Source organism: Balaenoptera musculus, chromosome 1, assembly GCF_009873245.2.
Source record: "Balaenoptera musculus isolate JJ_BM4_2016_0621 chromosome 1, mBalMus1.pri.v3, whole genome shotgun sequence".
NCBI lineage: Eukaryota > Metazoa > Chordata > Mammalia > Artiodactyla > Balaenopteridae > Balaenoptera > Balaenoptera musculus.
In genome coordinates, this window is record NC_045785.1 from 149404011 (window position 1) to 149422968 (window position 18958).

At 41.3% G+C, this 18958-nt stretch overlaps 1 protein-coding gene across 6 annotated transcripts in view; it reads right to left on the bottom strand.

The window, feature by feature from the left end:
* The window catches only part of LOC118892282 (membrane cofactor protein-like), a 61421-nt gene extending 42680 nt beyond the window's left edge, over nt 1-18741 (bottom strand). For all 6 annotated transcript variants that reach the window (XM_036846769.1, XM_036846758.1, XM_036846779.1 and 3 more), the window contains exon 1: nt 18481-18741. In XM_036846769.1, the coding sequence (XP_036702664.1) occupies nt 18481-18601 (121 nt within the window). In that variant the 5' untranslated portion in view covers nt 18602-18741. The remainder of the gene's footprint in view (nt 1-18480) is intronic.
* Nucleotides 18742-18958: the final 217 nt, after the last annotated feature.

Here is an 18958-nt window from a genome sequence, read left to right on the forward strand (position 1 = left end):
ACCTTCCTACCCACAGATACATCAGAAATACATCTACATGTGGAACTGCTCCGATAAAACACCTACTGAACGCTGGCAGAAGACCTCAGACCTCCCAAAAGGCAAGAAACTCCCCACGTACCTGGGTAGGGCAAAAGAAAAAAGAAAAAACAGAGACAAAGAATAGGGATGGGACCTGCACCAGTGGGAGGAAGCTGTGAAGGAGGAAAGGTTTCCACACACTAGGAAGCCCCTTCATGGGCAGAGACTGTGGGTGGTGGAGTGGGGGAGCTTCGGAGCCATGGAGGAGAGCGCAGCCACAGGGGTGCGGAGAGCAAAGCAGAGATATTCCCGCACAGAGGATAGGTGCCAACCAGCACTCACCAGCCCGAGAGGCTTGTGTGCTCACCCACCGGTGTGGGCGGGGGCTGGGAGCTGAGGCTCGGGCTTCAGTCGGATCCCAGGGAGAGGACTGGGGTTGGTGGCGTGAACACAGCCTGAAGGAGGCTAGTGCACAACGGCTAGCTGGGAGGGAGTCCGGGGAAAAGTTTGGACTTGCCGAAGAGGCAAGAGACTTTTTCTTCCCTCTTTGTTTCCTGGTGCGTGAAGAGAGGGTATTAAGAGCGCTGCTTAAAGGAGCTCCAGAGACAGGTGTGAGCCGTGGCTATCAGCGTGGACCCCAGAGGCGGGCATGAGATGCTAAGGCTGCTGCTGCTGCCACCAAGAAGCCTGTGAGCAAACACAGGTCACTCTCCACACCACCCCTCCTGGGAGCCTGTGCAGCCCGCCACTGCCAAGGTCCCGTGATCCAGGGACAACTTCCCCGGGAGAACGCACGGCGCGCCTCAGGCTGCTGCAACGTCACGCCAGCCTCTGATGCCACAGGCTCACCCCGCATCCGTACCCCTCCTTACCCCTGGCCTGAGTGAGCCAGAGCCCCCAAAGCAGCTGCTCCTTTAACCTTTAACCCTGTCCTGTCTGAGCAAAGAACAGATGCCCTCAGGCGACCTACTGGCAGAGGCGGGTCCAAATCCAAACCTGAACCTCAGGAGCTGTGCGAACGAAGAAGAGGAAAGGAAATTTCTCCCAGCAGCCTCAGGAGCAGAGGATTAAATCTCCACAATCAACTTGATATACCCTGCATCTGTGGAATACCTGAATAGACAACGAATCATCCCAAATTGAGGAGGTGGACTTTGGGAGCAATGATATATATACTTTTCCCCCTTTCTCTCTTTTTGTGACTGTGTATATGTATGCTTCTGTGTGTTATTTTGTCTGTATAGCTTTGCTTTCACCATTTGTCCTAGGGTTCTGTCCGCTGATTTTTTTTTTTAACTTAAAAAATTTTTTTCTTAATAATTATTTTTCATTTCTTATTTTAATAACTTTATTTTATTTTATTTTATTTTATTTTATTTTATCCTCTTTCTTTCTTTCTTTCTTTCTTTCTTTCTATTTTTTCTTTTATTCTGAGCTGTGTGGATGAAAGGCTCTTGGTGCTCCAGCCAGAAGTCAGTGCTGTGCCTCTGAGGTGGGAGAGCCAACTTCAGGACACTGGTCCACACGAGACCTCCCAGCTCCACGTAATATCAAATGGCAAAAATCTCCCAGAGTTCTCCATCTAAACGCCAAGAGCCAGCTTCACTCAACGACCAGCAAGCTACAGTGCTGGACACCCTATGCCAAACAACTAGCAAGACAGGAACACAGCCCCATCCATTAGCAGAGAGGCTGCCTAAAATCATAATAAGACCACAGACACCGCAAAACACACCACCAGACGTGGACCTCCCCAACAGAAAGACAAGATCCAGCCTCATCCACCAGAACACAGGCACTAGTCCCCTCCACCAGGAAGCCTACACAACCCACTGAACCAACCTTAGCCACTGGAGACAGACAACAAAAACAACGGGAACTACGAACCTGCAGCCTGCAAAAAGGGGACCCCAAACACACAGACCTCAAAAAATGAGAAGACAGAAAAACACACAGCAGATGAAGGAGCAAGGTAAAAACCCGCCAGACCTAATAAATGAAGAGGAAATAGGCAGTCTACCTGAAAAAGAATTCAGAATAATGATAGTTAAGATGATCCAAAATCTTGGAAATAGAATAGAGAAAATACAAGAAACGTTTAACAAGGACGTAGAAGAACTAAAGAGCAAACAAACAATGATGAACAACACAATAAATGAAATGTAAAATTCTCTACAAGGGACCAAAAGCAGAATAACTGAGACAGAAGAACGGATAAGTGACCTGGAAGATAAAATAGTGGAAATAAATACTGCAGAGCAGAATAAAGAAAAAAGAATGAAAAGAACTGAGGAGAGTCGCAGAGACCTCTGGGAAAACATTAAACGCACCAACATTCGAATTATAGGGGTCTCAGAAGAAGAAGAGAAAAAGAAAGGGACTGAGAAAATATTTGAAGAGATTATAGTTGAAAACTCCCCTATTATGGGAAAGGAAATAGTTAACTCCAGGAAGTGCAGAGAGTCCCATACAGGATAAATTCAAGGAGAAACACGCCAAGACACATATTAATCAAACTATCAAAAATTAAATACAAAGAAAACACATTAAAAGCAGCAAGGGAAAAACAACAAATAACACACAAGGGAATCCCTATAAGGTTAACAGCTGATTTTTCAGCAGAAACTCTGCAAGCCAGAAGGGAGTGGCAGGACATATTTAAAGTGATGAAGGAGAAAAACCTACAACCAAGATTACTCTACCCAACAAGGATCTCATTCAGATTTGATGGAGAAATTAAAACCTTTAAAGACAAGCAAAAGCTAAGAGAGTTCCGCACCACCAAACCAGCTTTACAACAAATGTTAAAGGAACTTCTCTAGGCAGGAAACAAAAGAGAAGGAAGAGACCTACAATAACAAAACCAAAACTATTAAGAAAATGGGAATAGGAACACACATATTGATAATTACCTTAAATGTAAATGGATTAAATGCTCCAACCAAAAGACATAGACTCGCTGAATGGATACAAAAACAAGACCTGTATATATGTTGTCTACAAGAGACCCACTTCAGACTTAGGGACACATACAAACCGAAAGTGAGGGGATGGAAAAAGATATTCCATGCAAATGGAAATCAAAAGAAAGCTGGAGTAGCAATTCTCATATCAGACAAAATAGACTTTAAAATAAAGATTATTACAAGAGACAAAGAAGGACACTACATAATGATCAAGGGATCAATCCAAGAAGAAGATATAACAATTGTAAATATTTATGCACCCAACATAGGAGCACCTCAATACATAAGGCAAATACTAACAGCCATAAAAGGGGAAATCGACAGTAACACAATCATAGCAGGGGACTTTTAACACCCCACTTTCACCAATGGACAGATCATCCAAAATGAAAATAAATAAGGAAACACAAGCTTTAAAGGATACATTAAACAAGATGGACTTCATTGATATTTATTGGACACTCCATCCAAAAAAAACAGAATACACTTTTTTCTCAAGTGCTCCTGGAACATTCTCCAGGATACATCATATCTTGGGTCACAAATCAAGCCTTGGTAAATTTCAGAAAATTGAAATCGTATCAAGTATCTTTTCCGACCACAATGTTATGAGACTAGATATCAATTACAGGAAAAGATCTGTAAAAAATACAAACACAGGGAGGTGAAATAATACACTACTTAATAACCAAGTGATCACTGAAGAAATGAAAGAGAAAATCAAAACAACCTAGAAACAAATGACAAGGGAGACACGACGACCCAAAATCTATGGGATGCAGCAAAAGCAGTTCTAAGATGGAAGTCTATAGCAATACAATCCTACCTTAAGAAACTGGAAACATCTCAAATAAACAACCTCACCTTGCACCTAAAGCAATTAGAGAAAGAAGAACAAAAAACCCCCAAAGTTAGCAGAAGGAAAGAAATCTTAAATATCAGATCAGAAATAAATGAAAAAGAAATGAAGGAAACGATAGCAAAGATCAATAAAACTAAAAGCTGGTTCTTTGAGAAGTTAAATAAAATTCATAAACCATTAGCCAGACACATCAAGAAAAAAAGGGAGAAGACTCAAAAAAATAGAATTAGAAATGAAAAAGGAGAAGTAACAACTGACACTGGAGAAATACAAAGGATCATGAGAGATTATTACAAACAACTCTATGCCAATAAAATGGACAACCTGGAAGAAATGGACAAATTCTTAGATAAGTACAACCTGCCGAGACTGAACCAGGAAGAAAGAGAAAATATGAATAGACCAATCACAAGCACTAAAATTGAAACTGTGATTAAAAATCTTCCAACAAACAAAAGCCCAGGACCACATGGCTTCACAGGCGAATTGTATCAAACATTTAGAGAAGAGCTGACACCTACCCTTCTCAAACTCTTCCAAAATATAGCAGAGGGAGGAACACTCCCAAACTCATTCTATGAGGCCACCATCACCCTGATACCAAAATCAGACAAAGATGTTACAAAGATAGAAAACTACTGGCCAATATCACTGATGAACATAGATGCAAAAATCCTCAACAAAATACTAGCAAACAGAATCCAACAGCACATTAAAAGGATCATACACCATGACCAAGTGGGGTTTATTCCAGGAATGCAAAGATTCTTCAATATATGCAAATCATCAATGTAATACACCATATTAACAAATTGAAGGAGAAAAACCATATGATCATCTCAATCGATGCAGAGAAAGCTTTCGACAAAATTCAGCACCCATTTATGATAAAAACCCTGCAGAAAGTAGGCATAGAGAGAACTTTCCTCAACATAATAAAGGCCATATATGACAAACCCACAGCCAACACTGTCCTCAATAGTGAAATACTGAAACCATTTCCACTAAGATCAGGAACAAGACAAGGTTGCCCACTCTCACCACTATTATTCAACATAGTTTTGGAAGTTTTAGCCACAGCAATCAGAGAAGAAAAATAAATAAAAGGAATCCAAATTGGAAAAGAAGAAGTAGAGCTGTCACTGTTTGCAGATGACACGATACTAAACACAGAGAATCCTAAAGATGCTATCAGAAAACTACTAGAGCTAATCAATGAATTTGGTAAAGTTGCAGGATACAAAATTAATGCACAGAAATCTCTGGCATTCCTATACACTAATGATGAAAAATCTGAGTGAAATTAAGAAAACACTCCCATTTACCATTGCAACAAAAAGAATAAAAAATCTAGGAATAAACCTAACTAAGGAGATAAAAGACCTGTATGCAGAAAATTATAAGACACCGATGAAAGAAATTAAAGATGATACAAACAGATGGAGAGATATACCATGTTCTTGGATTGGAAGAAACCACATTGTGAAAATGACTATACTACCCAAAGCAATCTACAGATTTAATGCAATCCCTATCAAACTACCACTGGCATTTTTCACAGAACTAGAACAAAAAAATTCACAATTTGTATGGAAACACAAAAGACCCCGAATAGCCAAAGCAATCTTGAGAACGAAAAATGGAGCTGGAGGAATCAGGCTCCCTGACTTCAGACTATACTACAAAGCTACAGTAATCAAGACAGTATGGTACTGGCACACACAAAAAAATATACATCAATGGAACAGGATAGAAAGCCCAGAGATAAACCCATGCACATATGGTCACCTTATCTTTGATAAAGGAGGCAAGAATACACAGTGGAGAAAAGACAGCCTCTTCAATAAGCCTCTTCAATAAAGACAGCCTCTTCAATAGGACAGCTACACGTAAAAGTATGAAATTAGAACACTCCCTAACACCATACACAAAAATAAACTCAAAATGGATTAAAGATCTAAATGTAAGAGCAGACACTATCAAACTCTTAGAGGAAAACATAGGCAGAACACTCTATGACATAAATCACAGCAAGATCCTTTTTGACCCACCTCCTAGAGAAAATGAAATAAAAACAAAAATAAACAAATGGGACCTAATTAAACTTAAAAGCTTTTGCACAGCAAAGGAAACCATAAACAAGACCAAAAGACAACCCTCAGAATGGGAGAAAATATTTGCAAATGAAGCAACTGACAAAGGATTAATCTCCAAAATTTACAAGCAGCTCATGCAGCTCAATATAAAAAAACAAACAACCCAATCCAAAAATGGGCAGAAGACCTAAATAGACACTTCTCCAAAGAAGATATACAGATTGCCAACAAACACATGAAAGAATGCTTAACATCATTAATCATTAGAGAAATGCAAATCAAAACTATAATGAGAAATCACCTCACACCAGTCAGAATGGCCATCATCAAAAAATCTAGAAACAATAAATGCTGGAGACGGTGTGGAGAAAAGGGAACCCTCTTGCACTGTTTGTAGGAATGTAAATTGACACAGCTAATATGGAGAACAGTATGGAGGTTCCTTAAAAAACTAAAAATAGAACTACCATACGACCCAGCAATCCCACCACTGGGCATATACCCTGAGAAAACCATAATTCAAAAAGAGTCATATACCACATGTTCATTGCAGCTCTATTCACAATAGCCAGGACATAGAAGCAACCTAAGTGTCCATCAACAGATGAATGGATAAAGAAGATGTGGCACACATATACAATGGAACATTACTCAGCCATAAAATGAAACGAAATTGAGTTATTTGTAGTGAGGTGGATGGACCTAGAGTCTGTCATACAGAGTGACGTAAGTCAGAAAGAGAAAAACAAATACCATATGGAACACATATATATGGAATCTAAGAAAAAAAAAAAGGTCATGAAGAACCTAGGGGCAAGACGGGAATAAAGACACAGACCTACTAGAGAATGGACTAGAGGATATGGGGAGGGGGAAGGGTAAGCTGGGACAAAGTGAGAGAGTGGCATGGACATATATACACTACCAAACGTAAAATAGATAGCTAGTGGGAAGCAGCCGCATAGCACAGGGAGATCAGCTCGGTGCTTTGTGACCACCTAGAGGGGTGGGATAGGGAGGGTGGGAGGGAGGGATGCAAAGAGACGCAAGAGGGAAGAGATATGGGTACATACGTATATGTATAACTGATTCATTTTGTTATAAAGCAGAAACTAACACACCATTGTAAAGCAATTATACTCCAATAAAGATGTTAAAAAAAAAATCTTCCTGGAAAAAAAAAATTCTTAGAAAAAAATCACAATGAAGGGGCTTCCCTGGTGGCGCAGTGGTTGAGAATCTGCCTCCCAATGCAGGGGACACGGGTTTGAACCCTGGCCTGGGAAGATCCCACAGGCCGCGGAGCAACTAGGCCCGTGAGGCACAACTACTGACCTGCGCATCTGGAGCCTGTGCCCCGCAACAAGAGAGGCCGCAATAGTGAAAGGCCCACGCACCGCGATGAAGAGTGGCCCCTGCTTGCCGCAATTAGAGAAAGCCCTCACACGAAACACAGACCCAACACAGCCAAAAAAAAAAAAAAATCACAATGAAAACACGATGACCCAAAACCTATGGGGTGCAGCAAAAGCAGAGTTAAGAGGGAAGTTTATAGCAATACAATCCGACCTCAAGAAACAAGAAACATCTCAAATAAACAACTTCACCTTACACCTAAAGCAATTAGAGAAAGAAGAACAAAAAAAACCCCAAAGTTAGCAGAAGGAAAGAAATCATAAAGATCAGATCAGAAATAAATAAAAAAGAAATGAAGGAAACGATAGCAAAGATCAATAAAACTAAAAGCTTGTTCTTTGAGAAGATAAACAAAATTGATAAACCATTAGACAGACTCATCAAGAAAAAAAGGGAGAAGGCTCAAATCAACATAATTAGAAATGAAAAAGGAGAAGTAACAACTGACACTGAAGAAATACAAAGGATCATGAGAGATTACTACAAGCAACTATATGCCAATAAAATGGACAACCTGGAAGAAATGGACAAATTCTTAGATAAGCACAACCTTCCGAGACTGAACCAGAAATACAAAATATAAACAGACCAATCACAAGCACTGAAATTGAGATGGTAAGTAAAAATCTTCCAACAAACAAAAGCCCAGGAGCAGACGGCTTCACAGGCGAATTCTATCAAACATTTAGAGAAGAGTTAACACCTATCCTTCTCAAACTCTTCCAAAATATAGCAGAGGGAGGAACACTCCCAAACTCATTCTATGAGGCCACCATCACCCTGATACCAAAATCAGACAAAGATGTCACAAAGATAGAAAACTACTGGCCAATATCACTGATGAACATAGATGCAAAAATCCTCAACAAAATACTAGCAAACAGAATCCAACAGCACATTAAAAGGATCCTACACCATGATCAATTGGGGTTTATCCCAGGAATGCAAGGATTCTTCAATATATGCAAATCAATCAATGTGATAAACCATATTAACAAATTGAAGGAGAAAAACCATATGATCATCTCAATAGATGCAGAAAAAGCTTTTGACAAAATTCAACACCCATTTATGATAAAAACCCTCCAGAAAGTAGGCATAGAGGGAACTTACCTCAACATAATAAAGGTCATATAGGACACACCCACAGCCAACATCGTTCTCAATGGTGAAAAACTGAAACCATTTCCACTAAGATCAGGAACAAGACAAGGTTGCCCATTCTCACCACTATTATTCAACATAGTTTTGGAAGTTTTAGCCACAGCAATCAGGGAAGAAAAAGAAATAAAAGGAATCCAAATTGGAAAAGAATTAAAGCTGTCACTGTTTTCAGATGACACTATACATAGAGAATCCTAAAGATGAGACCAGAAAACTAGTAGAGCTAATCAATGAATTTGGTTAAGTAGCAGGATACAAGATTAATGCACAGAAATCTCTGGCATTTCTATACACTAATGATGAAAAATCTGGAAGAGAAATTAAGGAAACACTCCCATTTACCATTGCAACAAAAAGAATAAAATACCTAGGAATAAACCTACCTAAGGAGACAAAAGACCTGTATGCAGAAAACTCTAAGACACTTTTGAAAGAAATTAAAGATGATACAAACAGATGGAGAGATATACCATGTTCTTGGATTGGAAGAATCAACATTGTGAAAATGACTCTACTACCTAAAGCGATCTACAGATTTAATGCAATCCCTATCAAACTACCATTGGCCTCTTTCACAGAACTAGAACAAAAAATTTCACAATTTGTATGGAAACACAAAACACCCCAAATAGCCAGCCAATCTTGAGAAAGAAAAACAGAGCTGGAGGAATCCGGCTTCTGGACTTCAGACTATACTACAAAGCTACAGTAATCAAGACAGTATAGTACTGGCACAGAAACAGAAATATAGATCAATGGAACAGGATAGAAAGCCCAGAGATAAACCCACTCACATATGGTCACCTTATCTTTGATAAAGGAGGCAAGACTATACAATGGAGAAAAGACACCCTCTTCAATAAGTGGTGCTGGGAAAACTGGACCGCTACATGGAAAAGAATGAAATTAGGTCACTCCCTAACACCATACACAAAAATAAACACAAAATGAATTAAAGACTTAAATGTAAGGCCACACACTATAAAACTCTTAGAGGAAAACATAGGCAGAACACTCTATGACATAAATCACAGCAAGATCCTTTTTGACCCACCTCCTAGAGTAATGGAAATAAAAACAAAAATAAACAAATGGGACCTAATTAAACTTAAGAGCTTTTTCACAGCAAAGGAAACCATAAAGATGACGAAAAGACAACACTAAGAATGGGAGAAAATATTTGCAAATGAAGCAACTGACAAAGGATTAATCTCCAAAATTTACAAGCAGCTCATGCAGCTCAATATAAAAAAAACAAACAACCCAATCCAAAAATGCGCAGAAGACCTAAATAGACACTTCTCCAAAGAAGATATACAGATTGCCAACAAACACATGAAAGGATGCTCAACGTCACTAATCATTAGAGAAATGCAAATCAAAACTACAATGAGGTATCACCTCACATCAGTCAGAATGGCCATCATCAAAAAAATCTACAAACAATAAATGCTGGAGAGGGTGTGTTGAAAAGGGAACCCTCTTGCACTGTTGGTGGGCATGTAAATTGATACAGCCACTATGGAGAACAGTATGGAGGTTCCTTAAAAAACTAAAAATATAACTACCATACAACCCAGCAATCCCACTACTGGGCATATACCCTGAGAAAACCATAATTCAAAAAGAGTCATATACCACATGTTCATTGCAGCTCTATTTACAATAGCCAGGACATGGAAGCAACCTAAGTGCCCATTGACAGATGAATGGATAAAGAAGATGTGGCACATATATACAATGGAATATTACTCAGCCATAAAATGAAACAAAACTGAGTTACTTGTACTGAGCTGGATGGACCTAGAGACTGTCATACAGAGTGAAGTAAGTCAGAAAGAGAAAAACAAATACCGTATGCTAACACATATATGGAATCTAAAGAAAAAAAATGGTTCTGAAGAACCTAGGGGCAGGACAGGAATAAAGATGCAGATGTAGAGAATGGCTTTGAGGACACGGGGAGGGGGAAGGGTAAGCTGGGATGAAGTGAGAGAGTGGCATGGACATATATGCTCTACCAAATGTAAAATAGATAGCTAGTGGGAAGCAGCCGCATAGCACAGGGAGATCAGCTCGGTGCTTTGTGACCATCTACAGGGGTGGGATAGGGAGGTTGGGAGGGAGACGCAAGACGGAGGACATATGGGGATATATGTATATGTACAGATGATTCATTTTGTTATAAAGCAGAAAGTAACACACCATTGTAAAGCAACTATACTCTAATAAAGTTGTTAAAAAAATAAAAAATAAAAAGAACCTAAGGAGAAAGGAGAGAGACCTATTCTGGTCCCTGACGAACTTTTTCTTTCTTACTCCCTGGATCTTGGTCTTCAGATTGAGACTGGTCAAGAGAGAAATCTAAACAAGTGAAATATTTTACATCTTATTCTATATTCTAAACTCCTGTCTCAATACACTGTCCAAAATTCCATTTACATCATGTGCTGAAATTGTTTCAGCATTTAGCAAATGTTTTGAACATTTCCACTATGCTGATCTTGTTACCTGAATGCTCCTCAATCAACTGCCGAAAACAAGGCAAAAGCAAAAAACAAACAAAAAGCCAGAGTTATTAAAAGCATTTTTTAAAATATTAGTAAAGAGTTGAATTTTATTAATAACATTAAATTTACTGAATACCTTGAGCCATACATTCTCATTTTACATTAGGAAAGAAAATGGGCTAGAAATGCTATATAATTCCATTTTAGATAAAAACACGTATCATTCTAGAATATCCTGGAAGCACCAAGAAAGAAATCAAGTAACAGCATGCATGTGATTAAATTATACAAGTGTTCTTTGTTTTATGCATTCAATTTCAGTAACGGTCTTTTTTTAAAATAAATTTATTTACTTTATTTATTATTTTTATTTTTGGCTGTTTTGGGTCTTCATGGCTGCACGCAGGCTTTCTCTAGTTGCAGCAAGTGGGGGCTACTCTTCATTGGAGTGCACAGGCTTCTCATTGCAGTGGCTTCTCTTGTTGCAGAGCACAGGCTCTAAGCGTGCTGGCTTCAGTAGTTGCGGCACGTGGGCTCAGTAGCTGTGGCTCATGGGCTCTAGAGCGCAGGCTCAGTAGTTGTGGCGCAGGGGCTTAGTTGATCCGTGGCACGTGGGATCTTCCTGGACCAGGGCTCGAACCTATGTCCCCTGCAATGGCAGGCGGATTCTTAACCACTGCGCCACCAGGGAAGCCCTCAGTAACTATCTTGAAGGCATAAAAAGAAGAGAGAATTCCTAATATGACTCTCACATACAGTGCTGTGTATGAAAAAGAAATGTCAACTGGATGGTTCAATCTATTCAACTAACTTGAAGTATTTCTTCCCAATAACATGCATCACGAAAGACATGCCTTCAACAATGTGCAGTTTAGAACATTTGCTTTGGCAATCAGTTGATTACAAGCTTTATACACTGTAATAACTGGGTCCAATATCATACTTGTTTTATAATCAAATATCTTCTTCTCTTGCTCAGAATACTGAATTCTTTTTTCCTATGAGGATTTTCAAACTAAACATTCCCAGCATCAGAAAAATAGTATCTGGACTGAGTTTTTTTCTAGAGAGTTTACAATATAATTATTATTAGGCTGCAATGCTATACTTTAATAACAGATGCCATTATATTATATGATAGGCTGCATTCAGAAAATTCCCCAATTTTCCAGATGAGTTTCAGAAAGGTGAAATAGTCTCTAATATGGATCAAGAAAACTGTTCACCTTCTCTACACTTACAAAAATTATGCAAGCACTCTCTACCTGCTTGCAAAAATTAAAAATAACTCTCTGACATAAGCACACACCCACACCCTTGCCCAGGTGGTACCTTTAGAAAATCATGGTCTCTGACCCAAACCGGAACCTCAATGAAACCTGACAAATCTTCCCCTTTGCTCACTCTACACAACCTATTTTTAAATTTTCTTTGCTTCCTCAAAATGGAGGCTCTAACATCTATATCTGTCAATTTTATTTCTCACATTCCACTCATTTCTAGCCTATAAAAAAATCACACAAATCATGTTCAAAGTAATTAAGTAGCCTCCTTCTAAGTAAATTCATCCTAACACTCTTTCCCTCAGTAATTTTAATTACCCTGTCTATAACATCTGGAGCTATTGTTCATTCTCTCTTTGCTCTCTTGTGCCTAAAAAGCTCTTTTCCTTGGTTTCCAGGTAGCAAACCAGCCTGGTTTTCAGCCTGTCCTCTGGCTGCTCTTCCTTCTCTGTCTGATTGCATAATGTGATGTTCCTCATGGGTTATTCTACGAGCTCTCCTTATTTTCATTCTGCAAATCCCCCTGGGTCAGAATGTATACTCTCATGACATCATTACAACTGATGAGAGCTGCCTCCCAAATCCCTCTCTCCATCCTAGATCTTAGCTGGGGTGCCAAGTCTATGTGTTCAACTTCCTCCCCACAGCTCTACTTGGAATGTGTCACCCTATCTCAAATAACATAATGAAGCCAGCAAACAAGATACATGGTTTCCACAACTGAAATGCCTGTTCCCTCTCTCTGTTTCCACTTTTACTTCTAATTCAAGCCACTATCATTTCTTATCTGGATTGCTACAAGAGTTTCTGAATAGGTCTCCTTACTGGTCTTGCCACCTTTCATTCGGTTCATTTTCACACTGCCACCAGAGTAATACTGATATGATACTAGGACCAAGGCCCTTCCAAGTCAGATACGTTTCAATGTCTCCCTGTTTCCCTCATGATAATGTCTAAGACTCCATGACATGGCTAACAGAGCTTTAATATCTGCTCACTCTTGCACACTCTTCTAAGCCACATTCAATTCCACTAGTAGTGCCCATTAAATTACTCAACTTACTGTAGCGCTCTAGACCTCCATGCATCATATTACTTCAGCTTTGACCAGAGACCCTGCCATTCCTCCCACCCACTCATCCTTCAGTTTTATCTCAGATTCCACTTCTTCCTGGAGGCTCTTAACATCTCTCACCCAAAAAATTCAGTTAAGTGTCCTCATGAGCCCCAATTTACTTCTTTCGTAGCAATTTTCATACTGTGATTGTTCATTGTTTACACTCCCTAGGAGACTGTAACCTTAAGGACCATGTCTCATTCTTCACTGCATTTCTAGTTCCTAGTGCCAGAGCTGAAGGAGCACTGTTATCAGTTCCATAAACTCTTGGATCAAAATTCAAATTCTTTGTACTGTTCAGCCAACCTGTTCCAGAGATATCTACAAATCATCATTTTTCTTTGCTTTTGTATGCCTTTCCTCAAATTTTTTCCATTGGTTTAGTTACAGATGTTTCCCATTATCAGAGTTTTTTTTTAAGTCAAAATATTTGTGCTTTATTTATTTGAACCCATTCTCCACTACTGCTATGACTAGAAATGGCATTTTAACATTCTCAAAGGAGAACTCCAAATACTGTGGGTTACATTTTTCTCCTAAAGTATGGTATGAAAGATCCCAGAACTTGTTTCTAACAACAAAAGAGATGATATTAATTATTTTGGAAATAGCACATTTAAGCACTACCTGTACCAACTATATTTTAAGTCCTTTTTAACTAACTTACTCTTCATAAACATCCTATGAGTTAGGTACTATTTCACCCTCTTTAAGATGAGCAATCTGAGCCATGAAGTAACTTGCTTAAGAATACATTCCCAGAAAGTACCAGACCCAGGAGTGAAGCCAGGCAGCCTAGTTCTACTGCCAACACCATTTCCCATCACTGTCTCTAAACTGGAACCCTTGCATGGTTACACCAATACACTCTGTCTGCAATTTAGTCCTCAAGAAATGGTCTTATACTGAGCCTAGGGAAATTAAAGCAACCCTAGTTTAGATTCGCATTCTGCTAAGTCAAGTCAAGGTGCCCAAAAACAACAGGTGATTTTTATTATGATGGTTGTTCATTGCTACCTATCCTGTTCTTTTCACAATGATTCACTCTGTGATCTACACCACTGCCTTCCTCTTGCCTCCTTTGCTCTACTGCTGCCACACAGGGTAACTAGGCAGTCCATGACTGCCCTGAGCTGTGCCACATCTCTGAGCCTTTGCTCACAATGCTCCCTCTGCTCTGAACACCCTTCCTCCTGCTCAGGAGCAACTCCTGTTCAACTCTTGTCTTCCTTGACTTAATCCACTCGACATCTCCTCTGGGAAGTACTTTCTGCTTCTCCTGGGGAGGCAGTGACCAGTCTCCTTCTCTTGGACTCTCCTCTGCATGGATCTCTCAGCTCACCAGTGGACTCCAGCCATCCATGTGGCCACAACACCTCACACAGTATGTCCCTCATAGCTGCTATTCAAAAAACTTTGGTTCTCAAAGAACCACTGCTGTCAAACAAACCAATGGTAAAGAATATAGTATAATGAATCTAATATTGAAAATAATCATCTTAAAGCATTATGCACTGGAGAAATATTTGACCACCTAATTCCTTTTGTCTCATATCTCCCAGTATATGTAACCTAGCAACTGACCAGATAAGGACTGTTCTCCCTGCACTGTAATATGTAGAGTAAGAAACTACTGTGTAAGCACTTATTGATCTTGGCTTCTTTCATTAGGAACAAAGAAAAGACCTAAAACAGGCAGAAGAGACCACCCATAAAAGGAAATTGTAGGTTTTGTTCCAAAAAGCAGACTCATTCTGGAGGAATGAGACTGGTCCCTTCTGTGATCCCCTACCATTTGGCAACTACCTCTGAGATGGCAAGCCTCCCAAGCACACACTGCCCACTTACAAAACCTTCTCCTCATGAGCTGCTTCAGTGAAATATTTATTTTATCCACATACTTTCCCTGCCCAGTATAGTAAGTTCTCATTTGTACCTCATCTATGTTTCCCACCTATACTGATTTTACCTTTCAGCCTTAAACTTCACCTTGTTTTTCCTCCATTTCTAGTTTTGTTACCTTCCACAATACGTCCTATTCATTTTTTTTTTTTTTATATAATGAAGCTGCTTTTCTTTCTTTCTTTCTTTTTTTTTAATTTAGGGAAGGCTCTTTTATTTATTTATTTATTTTTATATTTATTTTTGGCTGTGTTGGGTCTTCGTTTCTGTGCGAGGGCTTCCTCTAGTTGTGGCAAGCGGGGGCCACTCTTCATCGCGGTGCGCGGGCCTTTTCACTAGCGCAGCCTCTCTTGTTACGGAGCACAGGCTCCAGACGCGCAGGCTCAGTAGTTGTGGCTCACAGGCCTAGTTGCTCCGCGGCATGTGGGATCTTCCCAGACCAGGGCTCGAACCCGTGTCCCCTGCATTAGCAGGCAGATTCTCAACCACTGCGCCACCAGGGAAGCCCCCGTCCTATTCATTTTATTTATCTATTTTCCTCTATTTTATTTTTTAAATTTTTATTTTATTTTCATTTATTTTTGGTTGCACTGGGTCTTCGTTGCTGCGCACAGGCTTTCTCTAGTTGCAGCGAGCAGAAGCTACTCTTCATTGCAGTGTGTGGGCTTCTCATTGCGGTGGCTTCTCTTGCTGAGGAGCACAGGCTCTAGGTGCACGGGCTTCAGTAGTTGTGGCACACGGGCTCAGTAGTTGTGGCTCACGGGCTTAGTTGCTCCATGGCATGTGGGATCTTCCCAGACCAGGGATTGAACCCATGTCCCAGATTCTTAACCATTGCACCACCAGGGAAGTCCCTCTATTTTCCTCTATTTTAAATAGTTCTCATCATATCCTTCAACTTCTAGCTTTAAGTCTATTGTAAACATTATTATTCTTTTAAAAAAATTCCTTTTAATTTCTTGTTAGCGCTGCCGTTCCATTCCCCACACCTCTCCGGCACAGAAATAAACTCTTAAAATGATCCGTAATAAGCAAGACGAGTATGGTGAGACCTGAGGAGTCTACTATCAGGAGAAGATAGATTGACCCCCAGCTGCTCCTGCCTTAGCTTTTTAGGCACCAAAGAAAGGCCATCCTAAGCATGGCTCCCTTGCTTCCTCCTGGAAGCAAGAGAAGTTTGTCCTGGGCTCTAAGCCCCAGCCGAATGTTACCTTTAATTTTCTGGTACTTGAGAGTTATACAAGAGTGTTGACACTTAGGCAAAAAATTGGGCACTTGGAACCACAAGTGTGACAAGACAGCCAAGATCTCTGCATTCTAGTGAGGAGAGAACAGAAAACAGTTTGGGAGAGTGACTACCAGTTAGGGGGGGAATTGAGCTGGAACATGTATGTCTACTGGAAATCGTGGATCAGAGAAGGTCCCTCTGAGAAGGTAATATCACAAGTGAATTTGAAGAATAAGAAGGAGCCAACTATGCTAGAGGCAGGAGAATGTCCCAAGGCCAAGGGAACAGCAAGTACAGAAGGCAAAGTGGCAGAGTTTGGCTTGTTTGATGAGCAGAAAAGTCTTCCCTTCCACCAGTCATTTGTTAAACGCTGTCAGAGAATCATGCTCCTTTCCTCCTGGGTACTTCTCTTGGGTTATAACATATTCATTAGTATTATGTTTTGGCTACTGTCTACCACTCCCAATAAATTGTAGCAAATATTTGATTTCCTGATGTGTGCCTGGCACTGGGGGTATAACAGTGAGCAAAACACAGTCCCTGCATATACTCAGGTGTGTAGGCAGACAGACAAATAGTGAAATAACGATCATGAAAATAGGAATGGTGTGTTATTGCTCACCAGTGCATCCTCAGGACCAGTACAGGACCTGGCATATAGAAGGCAAGTATTTGTTGAATGAATGCTGCTAATGAAACCGTATATGTAATAGGATCCTAAAATTAACTTGGGCATGAAAACATATGTACATATAAAGACAAAAGGAAATCTACCAAAGTATTAAAAATGGTTGTCCTAAGTTTTATACAATAAGCATGCCTTTTTTAGAATATATGTACTTCAAAGTGCTTTCTGTGAAACATGAAACAAACTTAGTGGTTGGGCCTTCAGGTTTAGTTTATGAGCTATAGGAGAAAACCAGATTACCACCATTTCTGGTTCATTTCTTAGGATACTCATTTTTCGGTAGATTTGGCTACCATTGTTTTTTAGCTTGCTTCGGATATCCCCTCAAACATGACCCAACCTTCAGAAAGAAGGAAAGCAATGCCAAAAAGCCATTCGGTAATAGAACTGAATACTGTGTATTGGATGAGAACAGGAAGATAACTGTATTGCAAAAAAAAAGAAAAAAAGAAGAACCTGCAAATCAATATCAATACGATCTCGAGTACCAAGTTTCCTGTTAACTTTATTTACCAAAAGCACCTTGCCCGCTTCCAAACCCTCTAAACCCCAGGCTCCCAGAGCCTGCTCTCACCGGAGTGCTACAGGCACAACATCTGCTCCGCAGGCCCACTTAAAGCAAGTAGTAAGCTTCCCTGTCCCACACTCGGCTCGGTTGCGCTGGCCATTTCCTCAAAGCACACACTCGCGTACACCTGGCCTGGGCTCCCCTAACCACGCCCAGCAGGGCACAAGGCATCATCCCGTCCAGGGAACACAGGGCAAACTCTCCCCAGGAGCACAGCACCAGCCTAGCAACATCCCCAGGCACCTGGGCAACTCAAGAGCAAGCCGTCACCACCAGCCCCGGGTTGGCGCTCCCTTATCGACTTGATCAGTCCCGGAAACACCCTGCAAGCTTTTGCTAGAGACCCAGCTTGGCCCCGGGTAAACTCCAGCCACGCCACCAAGCAAGCCTTCTCTGCGGCCACTACGTGCTCCCCACCCTCCGCGGTGACTACGTGCTCCCCACCCCCCGGGGTCCCCTCACGGTACGAGCCGGAGCCACGCCTTCTACCCTAACTCCTTACGACCCCGGGTGGACTCAGCCCCGCGCCTCCGCCCCGAGCCACCAAGCAAAGCTTCCCCGACCCTCGGCTCCAGTGGGCCTGCCCCCCGGCCCGGCCTGCCCCCACCCCCACCCGCTCCAGTTCGCCGCCTGTGCGGACACCCTCTCCAGGCTCCTACCGGAGGATATGGGAAGCAGGAGCAGTAGCGCCACCAAAAGAATCCCAAAGAAGCACCTAGAAGAAAAGGGACTCTCGCAGCGGTAGGGGGGTGCCTTGCGACAGGAGCAAGACGCCGTCATTTTCGGGAGATCAGCGAGAAACCTGGAACAGCTCAGCAGAGATCTTCCTGAGTCCAGTTACCAGAGATAAGAATCCGCACACTCACAAACCGTCAACCGCGGTCACGCAGCTGGGTATGGCCTGGGCCGTGCCCAGGGCGGAAGTGACTCTTTGGACGGGGCCTGCCGGGCCAATAGGCGGGCTGTAAGGCGGGGCCTCGGTGTTGGGGGTGGCCCTTAGGCCTGGAGAGGCGGGGCGTGGGGCTTGCCAGGGTCTAACAGTCCCTGTGCGCGGGCCGCTTTACGCCTCACTCTTGGACCCTGGCTGTAGCTGGCTCCTCCTTCCGCAGACCTACACGGAAGCACAGCTGCGGTTTG